The 11,056-nt window shown below is 38.4% G+C and overlaps 1 protein-coding gene across 2 annotated transcripts; it reads right to left on the bottom strand.

Annotated features, from left to right (window-relative positions):
• Window positions 1–2,045: 2,045 nt before the first annotated feature.
• On the bottom strand, window positions 2,046–6,059 carry LOC133800250 (3-hydroxy-3-methylglutaryl-coenzyme A reductase 2-like). 2 transcript variants are annotated; one of them, XM_062238212.1, is made up of 6 exons: window positions 5,758–6,059; window positions 5,234–5,415; window positions 3,809–3,873; window positions 3,116–3,308; window positions 2,723–2,808; window positions 2,046–2,064 (listed from the first exon to the last, which is right to left on the bottom strand). In XM_062238212.1, exons 1-5 carry the CDS (start codon window positions 6,042–6,044, stop codon window positions 2,804–2,806), a joined length of 732 nt encoding a protein of 243 aa, XP_062094196.1. In that variant the 5' UTR covers window positions 6,045–6,059; the 3' UTR covers window positions 2,046–2,064; window positions 2,723–2,803. The 2 variants fall into 2 exon arrangements, with proteins under 2 accessions (XP_062094196.1, XP_062094190.1); XM_062238206.1 differs by lacking the exon at window positions 2,046–2,064 and adding an exon at window positions 2,342–2,424.
• Between the last annotated feature and the right edge of the window lie 4,997 nt (window positions 6,060–11,056).

Below are 11,056 nucleotides of genomic sequence, written 5' to 3'. Positions count from 1 at the left end.
AAAATCAACAAAAAAATGCAATACTTTATGTGCTGTCATTTCAGTTTAAGCACAAGGGCACTATCACGGTTGATACTATCAGATGATTCATTTTGGTGTTATGTGCTGTCATTTCAGTATAATCAGTTAGTAATGCCACTGATTCAGAGACTGCAGTATAGTCTAAGGAAAAGTATAATACATCAATAACTTTTCAAATAAAGTAGTTGAAAATAATAAATAGCTTCTATAACATATAACCCACCTGTGGAGCCTTCCAAAGCAAGAGTATCAATACAGTGCCGCATAGAATCACATATGTTTGCCAAAGCCCAAGAAGTAGTTATTCGCACCTGAAACAACAAACGTACAGGAAAATATTACTCCCTTATGAACAAATTAGAGAGCAGGGTTATTATAAAAACTGAAAGTAAAAGAGAAATACCGATATTGAGGGGTCGCGGGTATTAATCTCCACTACGTGAATCAATTTGTTCAGGATCTCTGCACTACACCATTTAAGTTTCTAGTAATTCTTCTGTCTATATTTCAAGCTCAAAGAAACATGAAAGCATGAAAAAAAATTAAAATCACCTCTGGAAAACTTCAGGAAAACATGAAATGACACCAATGGCTCGACAAGAAGTTGATCTAACTGAAGGCACCTCGTCTTGTTTGGCTGCATTAATCTACAAAGTCTCTTAGTTATAATTCATAAACTTGTCTGCAAATAATTAATTTCCAAGAGAAACAAGTCAAAAACACATAATCAATGCTTACCGCAGCAGAAAGAATGAAATCATGTTTCTCCTTCGCAAGAGAGAAGAATACAGAGGAAATTATGCCCGCAAAACATGTTACTGATGCAGCTCTAACCTTGCAGAACACATAGAGGTGGTTCAGAAGTAACTACAGACACTTAAAAGTCCAAGCTAAAATAATAAACCAAAACTTCAGGGGCTTATAATCAATCTTTAAAAATCCTACCTAAATTAATAAACCTAAACTTCTGTCAATTCTTGATAATTACTATTACAAGGGTTGTTAAACAGATTAACACTTTGCAGAGAAAGAAAAAAGAATGATAATGAATTGTCTTTTCTTAGTTACTTTATACTTAATGATATCAGGTCAATGTTAATCAACCATTGCAGAAGCATGTCACAGAATCAATGGAAAATGCTTGAGCAGATACTACTCAGATCTTCTATTCACTTCTATTTTATCTTTCATAAACTGTATAACTAGATCCAATTACAATGACAGATAGCCACTTTCTCAATTACAGCTAACTAACGAAAACACATACCCTAATACACACTCATGCCCTCACTTCACACGAGATAAATAACTACAATTCTAACAGGAAAATGTATTCAGAATTATATAATATCTATAGCAAAAAATAGCTAATTCCATCATTGAAAACCTGATACATCCACACAGGCATACAAATAGTAAATCCAAGATTCCAAATACAGAGTACTTCAAGCAATGCCTAGATTCTTGACAAGAGAATAATTTCTGACAACCATAAAGCATGGTATTTCCAAACTAACTAATAGGTTACCTGGAGAGCCTTTAAGCATACTGTGTGATTGTGTACTTTTTCCAAGTAATTAAACAAAGTAAGAAGAACACCTGGCTTCTTTTCAGCCTCAATAAAACCTGTAAGAAAGCCAATAATGAATTTATAATATTAAATGAAACAAGGAGTTTTGTGTAAAATTCTTGAGCATACTTCTGACAATATGAAATATCAACACTTGACCATCCTCATGGCATGAAATAATACTCACCTTCATTCATCTCTTTAAGAAGCACTTCTTTAACTTGAGTTGAGGATGGTGAGATAGTGAAAGCTGCTGTCAAACAACTAAAAGAAGCAGTCTGTTGAAAAGAAAAGTATCACTGAGGCGTGCAATGAAGTGAATAAAATTATGTAATTGTTATAATCAGAGAGGGAACCATACCAGTAGACCTGCCTGTTACTTTGGTTGTACACAACGTTGGGCATGGCAGAGCTGAGTCTACCCTCAAAGTATGTGGAGTAAGGAGAGTACTTGGCACATTGCTCCTTCCATCCTACAAAAAAAAACATAACATTATGCCTCGTAAATGCCTGTATCATTTTGATCAAATAAGCATCTTCTATCAAGTACTTGGCTTAATAATAACCCTCATCCCAGTCTCTAAATAATAATCCTACTTAACACAATGTAAGGCAACAGCAACAATTTTCCATGTGTACCACCAGGCACCATGTTCACTAAATATTTATAGAGTACCTGAGCTATGTTTCAGCAACAGTAAAATAGAACTAGGAAGCCAATTCATTGGAGTACCTGAGCTGCATCAGTATAGCCCTTAATCTTTGCAATTACTTACAATCCAAGTTGAAGTTCCTTCTCTCCACTCACTAGGACTAATGCAGCTGCACCATCACTATTCATGATAAAAACCAAACCATATTAAGGCAAGTTAAAATCTGAAACCCTAGTCACACACACATAAAAATAAGAAAAAGGCTGCCCACAGAAAATAAACCAGTTTTGTTGTAGCATAAACTACAATAAGTGTTGCACACCAGTTGCTTAAATGTACAAGAAAGTAAATGAGTATTTAGATAGTACAAGCCTCTAAACAGAAGGCACAGGAAACAATATATCTAATTGCATTACCACACTAAGTTAATAATTTTTTTTTCAGCATTGGCGGCGGGGGAAAAGAGAGAGGTGGGAACCTTATGATTGAAGCATTGCCAGCAGTAACAGAGCCCTCGTTCTGCTTGAAACTTGGTCTTAGCTTTCTTAATTTTGCAGCATCAAACTATGAAGAGAGACAAAAACAAATTAAAAGTACTGAAGCAAGTATTGAAAAATCTGACTTAAAATCTACTTTTAACTAGAAAACCTTACTATGACATAAATATTAATAATTATACAAGTTCACAAAATTTAGTATATACCATTTAGTATCAAGATAACCCACATCCATATATATTTTTTTTTTAAAATGGACCTCAGAAAATCCTAGTACCCTAGAAGCAATCAAGCCAATAAATTGCACTGGTAGAAACTTCTAATTATGGAACAAAACTGCTTTCCAAATGGTAATGGAGCTTTCTCAACATTACCATTGACACAAGTGATGGAGCTTTCTCTGACCAAACAGTTGTCACTATCTGGGACAACCTTCCTTAACACCGTCTCGCCATTGAAGTTCTGCAGAATCTGCCTGAGTCTAGCAGCAGAGACAAGTGGTTGAAGGCTGAGTTGTGCATGTCCCATTTTGTCATCTGTCTTCAAGAGGTCTTTATCAAACACTTCCTAAGGGGAGAAAGCACTTTGGTCATATAACATACTAGTCTTAATTATGTCTTCAAAGGAATACATGAGAAGAAGATTAAAAAAATAGATGCAAACTGAAACTATTGATAAAGGCCAAAAGCCAATAATTGGCTTGAGGAAGGAAAAGGTGAAACATTTGCTACATAAACTCACAAGTTAGAGTTGAAGCTCCCATATTCAGTGAGAAAAGAATATAGGGACAATAAATAAAGGTTTTGGAGCTGTGCTATCAATTAGAAAGTTGTAATACTTCAAGTTCAGACTAATGAACGCAAGAAAAATAAGTTTGTGCACAATTGATGTCCATCTAAAACATAGTTATGTAAAGACTTGAACAATATGCAACTTCAGAATGGCTAAACAAAATACAATTTCCGGATTTAACATAGCAGAGATGAGTGCCAAACTAAATTATATCTTGAAATTGAAACTATGTGGCAGATTTGGATAGCTACAAATTCAAAATCTTGGGAACTTACCAAATTCAAAACTCCATTAGGTTCTTTGAGGGAGAAAGTCAGTTCTTCATTCCAGCTGGATTGTTCTGGATATATATAGACTAATATATGTATATGTTTATATGGGGAACCTAAAAAAACACTTCTTATTTGATTTGAGGGTGGCCTTTTATGGCATCTGGTGCAATGATAAGTTTAGTTAAAATGATAAGTTTGAGTTTGAAAGCTAGATTTTTTGGCTTTTTAAGTCAACAGTGTTTGGCTAAGAATAGATCAATTGCTGAGTTGGTTAGGAGTTTATGGTTTGGCTTGTATTTTAGTCTCTGTTTTGAGTTTGTTGTAAGTTTGGTGGTGTTTCAAATCTGGCAGTTGTAATTTGTTTATGTGTTTTTAATATACTCCTTTTTTCGATAAAAAAAAGTTGAAAAAACTCAAAAACTCAAAATGCCCATGGGTGGATAAGATAAAAGCAAAGCAAACCAGGCAAATTAGCATAGGGTGGTAGCAATTAATTCAAGAATGTAAATGGAGAAAAAGTAGCTCTAAAGAAGATTTTGAGACTCAGGCAAATCTTATTTATGTATAGAACTTTACAACAGTAGCAATACACAACATAGAAATAGATGGAAGTTGTAACAGTCTAACTAAATACAACTGAAGCTAAGAAAACTAACAAACCAGAAACAGAAAACTAATCATGTAATATTACATTGTCTAACAATATATACATATATTGTTATCTTATTGGAAAGCTTCCACTTTTCACCCTTGAATTTATAAAATTATGGCCTCAGAAAACCAGTGGTAACGACTATTCAATAAAAACAAACAAGCATAAGTGGATTCATTACAAAAAACTAGTATACAATTTTGATCCCAACTTAATCCACAAAACCCATTACAAAAATAAATGGTTATGCTCTCTTGTAAACAAAATGATTGGCTGAACCTCAACTCTTTTTTAACTTTACATTGAGTTTTTCATATTAATTTTTCTATTTCAAGTAAATAGGCATGCTGAATCTAATAAATAAAATTTTCTACATAAGCCTTCCTTAGTACATAAAAAGTTAGCCTAATAAATAAAAGCTTGAGCAGATACTACTCAGATATTCTATTCGCTTCTATTTTATCTAATAAAATAAAAGACACAGTTCAATTCTCTAATAAATGAATGGATACAAGCCAAAATAGCAATCAAATAAAATAATTTTCTTGAAACTTATTGCCAAATTAAACTATTTCATTATTTGATTATTTAAATGTTTTATTTTCCTCGAGTTCATCTTCAAGGGATATGAATATAGGGGGTGTATTACTGCACATAACTGAAAAAAGGAACAGCAGCAACAACTCAGGTTGAAGAAAAATTTGACAAGTTCACAAGAAAGAAAAGTGACTAAATGGTCTAAAAATATAAATATAATAATCCAAAAAAAAACTAACCAGATATGCCAATAACATCCATGTCATCAAAGTCGTTTTGAAGGAAATCAAGAACATTCTGAACTCCTTTTGAAACCATGTTCATCCCCATGGCGTCTCCCGTGCTGCAGGTAAATCTGATATACACATTCTTTCCAGCAATCGCGCACTGAATACCCTGGAGCCTGGCAAATCTACTAGACCTGGAGACGATGACCAAAACCCAATAAGACAAATGGTTCAAATCTAATATTCATTACTATTCAATGAATCTGACATTTGAAAGAAACTTCACGGCTGTATATTGACTAAAGATTCAGCCTTTACGTGATTTTTCTATTCTTTCTTTCTTTCTTTATTTACTTTTAATACTTTCGGATCCTCAGATTCAGCTTCATGCTTTATTACTCAAATTTATATTAAATTAGAGAAAGAAAATAAAAACATGATATCGATCTCCGTGTTAAAATTTCAATCACCAAAACCACAAACAATAGATAAAACTTTACATATATACATATGATATTTATGAAGCATAGACTAACCTGTTAAAGATGATGGAAAGTGTCTTGAAATTTTCAGGGTCCTCCAAGAAGAACTTCAACTCGGAAGCTCTCTTGGCGGAATTAAACCTCACAACCAGTGCTCTGGTCATGCCGTCCCTTAACAACACGCTGGTAGCCCCACCAGACAAATGGATAGCCTTGCAACCTCTATTTGTATTCGCAATCAAACAACCCTCCATAGTCGCCATCGGCACCGAATACTCGAACCCATCGAGCAACAACGGACCCGCGATCCCCACCGAAATCTGGACGTACCCAACAGGCATTTCGCAGCACTACCCCAAAATAGATTCATAATCGAACCCTTCCAATGTTCTTAGACTGAAACCGTCGTTGCTGAACCGGCCGGAGCTAGCTGGTCTCACGCAGGGAAGAAGAAGGCTTGGCCGCACACAGGGAAGAGGAAAAGAAGAGCTGGCCTCCGGTGTCGTCATTCGCCTCTCGTGTCGTGTGAGGGCTTGGGCCCGCGTGGTCGAAGCTTCGACGGGTCTGGTGGGAGAAAGAGATCCGAGAGAGAGGAGAGAGAATGATGAAGAAAAAGGAGAAAGTATTGAAGGGAATGAATTGGGTCTCTCAGGTCTAACATATTTTCAGGTCTCACAAATGAAAAAAAAAAAAAGCTAAGTGTGGCGGGATGGTGGAATTATTACCGCCCTTTTTTGATAAAGTGGCCCAATATATTACTCTAGCATAAAACTTTTTTATTAGATATTCGTGTGTTATGGAAATGGGTATTTGGTGTAGTGCATTCTATATCCGTTAGGGGTTATTTGAAAAGGAGCGACCCCGAAATAGTTGGCCACTCCTTGGAAGAAGGGATGGAGAGGCAGGATTGCTCCTGCCTCGATGTGATACCTCGACCAGGCGCTGAAGGCGCCTCCAGGCAAATTCACCCCTTGGTCTTTGGTGGGTTGGACTAGGGTCACACTAGTAAGTCCATATTTTTTAATGTAATTTGCAATCATCCTAACCGTTACTCAGCTAGGAGGGGCAACGTACCATTCAACATCTGGTTGAACGGCATTTCAGAGTTGGGCTTGAATTTGGATTCTAGGGTCAGGGGTATTTCTTTCTCGACCATTGGTCGAGGGAATTTCAGCCTAAGGAGCAGACTGATTTGAAGGATTGGAAGGTTTCTTTTTCTGGGCTTTAGACTTAACTCGACCCATATTTTGACGTGGAGACAATGAAATGTTTGGGGTAGCTCGAGAAAAATAAATTTCTGGTATCAACAGCGACGGTTGCTCCTCGTCCTCAAGCAATTGGGCTAGCAAGTCATTGCCGATAGGCCTCTCACCTCCCCACGGATCTTGCATGAAAAGCTGCGAACAGAGAAAGGGGGAGATGAGAACGTAAAGCCTAAAAACCTGTGTTGAGAGTTGGAATAATGTTGCTCGCGTATAAAAGTTAAGCTTTTATACGGCCAGCAGCATTCTAGCAAAAACACTAAATTTTATTCGAGCAATTTGAGAAACGAATTAAAAAGCGGAAGTAAAAAGTTTTTCAGAAAAAGCTTTTTAACTCTGAAAGGGCGGGAAAAACCCAGTTTTTCAACTAGCTTAAAAATTGAATTTTTACTTCGATTTTACGCCCTAAATTTACAATCTCGACTACCAAACTGACTCCGAACTCCTATGAAACGTTATTTCACTACCCTATCAAGCATCGATCAACATGCCCATTTACCCCATACAGTTTCGGTCAAGAACAGTCAAGAACTCAGATACGAAACGAATAAAAAATGATTTTGCATGGCAACTCAAATGACTAAAAGGTTCGTAAAACTTACTTGGATGAAAAGTGAAGTATGAACATGAATGTAACGACCCTAAATTCGCTAATGAGGCTTAAGGGCTTTGATTAGTGCGCCGGAAGGGCATAATTGGGTTAAATGTGATTTGAATGATTTTATTGATTAAATACATGATTATATGTTAGGTATGCATGTTTGATTATATGAATGTTAAATTGTGATTAAATGTTATAATAGGGTTGCCGGCGCGCAGGGAGATTCAGTTTGAGATTGAGTTAGCACCGGGGATAGAACCAGTATCAAGGACACCATATAGGATGGCTCCAGCTGAGTTGAAGGAACTAAAGATACAGTTGCAGGAGCTTCTGGATTTAGGATTCATCAGACCTAGTTACTCACCATGGGGCGCTCCAGTGTTGTTTGTTAAGAAGAAGGACGGGACTCTGAGGATGTGTATAGACTACAGAGAATTGAACAAGTTGACCATAAAGAATAAGTACCATCTACCAAGGATTGATGACTTGTTTTATCAGCTGTAGGGAAAGACGGTGTTATCAAAGATTGATCTACAATCTGGTTATCACCAGTTGAGGATCAAAGATGAGGATATACCAAAGACAGCCTTCCGAACGCGATATGGGCACTATGAGTTCTTGGTCATGTCTTTTGGTTTGACCAACGCCCCAGCAGCTTTCATGGATTTAATGAACATGGTGTCCAAGGACTTCTTAGATCAATTCCTCATTATCTTCATCGACGACATTTTGGTATACTCCAGTTCAGAGGCAGAGCATGGGCAGCATCTTCGACAGGTTTTATAGAGGTTAAGGGAGCATCAGTTGTGTGCCAAATTTAAGAAGTGTGAGTTTTGGTTGCCAGAGGTCACTTTTCTTGGGCATATAGTTGGTGCGAAAGGGATTAAGGTGGATCTGTCCAAGGTAGAAGCAGTAAGAGATTGGCCGAGGCCAAGGAACGCCTCAGAGGTGTGAAGTTTCCTTGGGTTGGCAGGTTATTACAAACGGTTCGTAGAGGGGTTTTCAAAGATTTCTTCACCGATGACAGAGTTGACAAGGAAGAATCAGAAGTTTGTTTGGTCAAAGAAGTGTGAGAACAGTTTTCAAGAGTTGAAGCGACGACTTATTTCTGCACCTGTGCTGAGTCTTCCTTCGGAGGAAGGAAAGTTTGTGGTTTACTGTGATGCATCGAGGATGGGTTTAGGCTGCGTGCTTATGCAAAATGAGAAAGTTATAGCCTATGCATCTCGGCAGCTAAAGGAGTATGAGCAGCAGTATCCTACTCATGACTTGGAACTGGCGGTAGTGATATTCGCACCAAAGGTTTGGCGGCATTATCTGTATGGGGAGAAGTGCGAGATATGCACTAACCATAAGAGTTTGAAATATTTCTTTACTCAGAAAGATCTGAACATGAGACAGAGGCGTTGGTTGGAACTGGTTAAGGATTATGACTGTGATATCCTTTACCACCCAGGGAAAACCAACGTGGTGGCAGATGCATTGAGCCGGAGGGGCCAGGGCAGTTGTATAGCTCCACCTATATCTCGAGGGAGTTAGCTGATGAGATGTCCAAAGCAAGGATAGAATTGGTAGTGGGCCAGTTAGCTAATATTACCCTGCAGTCGACGTTGCTAGAAAGGATTAAGGAGGGACAATTGGTGGAAGCGTAGTTGCAGGAAGTCAGGCAGCATGTTTTAGCGGGGACAACTAAGGATTATTCCGTCTCTTAGACTGGTATACTTTGATATCAAGGGCAGATTTGTGTTCTAGCAGATGAGGGGATCAGACAAGAGATACTGGATGAGTCACACACTATGCCATACTCGCTTCATCCGGGTACCACGAAGATGTATCAGGATCTACGGACATTATATTGGTGGCCCGAGATGAAGAAGGATGTGGTAGAGTATGTGTCTAGATGTTTGACATGTCAGCAGGTAAAGGCTGAGCATCAGCGACTAGCGCGATTGCTTCAGCCTTTGGGTATCCCATAATGGAAGTGGGAGGACATCACCATGGATTTTGTAGGAGGGTTACCCAGAACAGTGGGGCTTTAGGACTCGGTGTGGGTGATAGTGGACAAATACACCAAGTCAGCTCATTTTCTGCCAGTGAGGTCGACCTATACAGTGGAACAGTATGCAGAGTTGTATGTGAGGGAGATAGTCCGTCTCCACGGTGTTCCAAAGTCTATTATGTCAGATCGAGATCCCATCTTTACCTTCAAGTTTTGGGGAGCTTTGCAAAGAGCTATGGGGACTCAGTTGAAGTTTAGCACAACTTTTCATCCTCAGACTGATGGACAGTCTGAGAGGACGATTCAAGTATTGGAGGACATGCTTAGGGAATGTGTGATTATTTTTTAGGGGTCTTGGAGTAAGTATTTACCGTTGATTGAATTCTCGTATAACAACAGCTATCAGTCCACGATTGGGGTGGCCCCTTATGAGATGTTATATGGAAGAAAATGTAGATCACCCATACATTGGGATGAGATGGGTGAGAGAAGGTACTTAGGGCAGATATGGTTTAGAGGACTAATGAGGCTATTAAGAATATTCGAGCCAGAATGCTTGCTTTGCAGAGTAGACAGAAAAGCTACGTTGATCCTAAGCGTAGGAATGTGGAGTTCCAGGTTGGGGACCACGTGTTTCTGCGAGTTTCACCATTGAGAGGGGTAAGGAGATTTGGAATAAAGGGCAAGCTGAGCCCTCAGTTTGTTGGACCTTTCGAGATCCTAGAGAGGATTGGACAGGTGGCTTACAGGTTGGCCTTGCCGCCGTCAGTGTCAGGAGTTCATGATGTTTTCCATGTCTCCATGTTGCAGAAGTATGTTTCTGATACAACACATGTACTAAAGTATGAGGACTTAGAGCTACAGACAGATTTGTCCTATGAAGAGCGACCAGTTCAGATTTTGGATCAGAAGGACAAAGTTTTACGGAATAAGACAATTCTGTTAGTTAAAGTGTTGTGGAGAAATAGCAAGGTCGAGGAGGCGACCTGGGAGTTAGAGTCAGCGATGCGGGATCAATATCCCGAGCTATTCAGGTAACTTTCGAGGACGAAATTCTCAGTAGGAGGGGATAGTTGTAACGACCCTAAATTCGCTAATGAGGCTTAAGGGCTTTGATTAGTGTGCCGGGAGGGCATAATTGGGTTAAATGTGATTTGAATGATTTTATTGATTAAATACATGATTATATGTTAGGTATGCCTGTTTGATTATATGAATGTTAAATTGTGATTAAATGTTATAATTGTGAGAACCACATTATTATGTGGGTGAATCTGCAGCGTGCGACTTGAGGCGATCCTAGGGAGCTAGATAGCGAGAAAAGTCACAACGGGGCTTAGTATTTGATTTTGGATAAGTCAGGGGTATTTTAGGTATCGGGTAGTTATTTGGACTATCGGGTTATGGAAATAAATATATGGAGATATATTTGAAGTTAGGAGGTCTAGGCAGGAATATTGGGGAATTTTACTGTTTTTCCCTCGGGGGACA

Source organism: Humulus lupulus, chromosome 1, assembly GCF_963169125.1.
Source record: "Humulus lupulus chromosome 1, drHumLupu1.1, whole genome shotgun sequence".
NCBI classification, from domain to species: domain Eukaryota; kingdom Viridiplantae; phylum Streptophyta; class Magnoliopsida; order Rosales; family Cannabaceae; genus Humulus; species Humulus lupulus.
The sequence above is the reverse complement of the archived record's forward strand: the minus strand, read 5'-3'. Positions and strand labels throughout refer to the sequence as shown.

Excerpts from the sequence above, each read along its gene's own strand:
- LOC133800250 (XM_062238212.1), bottom strand. The coding sequence starts at position 6,044 with ATGCCTGTTGGGTACGTCCAGATTTCGGTGGGGATCGCGGGTCCGTTG. Across the intron at positions 3,874-5,233 it reads GGATGTTATTGGCATATCTG|AACAATCCAGCTGGAATGAA; the intron begins GTTAGTTTTTTT and ends ATATATATCCAG. Across the intron at positions 3,309-3,808 it reads CTAATGGAGTTTTGAATTTG|GAAGTGTTTGATAAAGACCT; the intron begins GTAAGTTCCCAA and ends TTCTCCCCTTAG.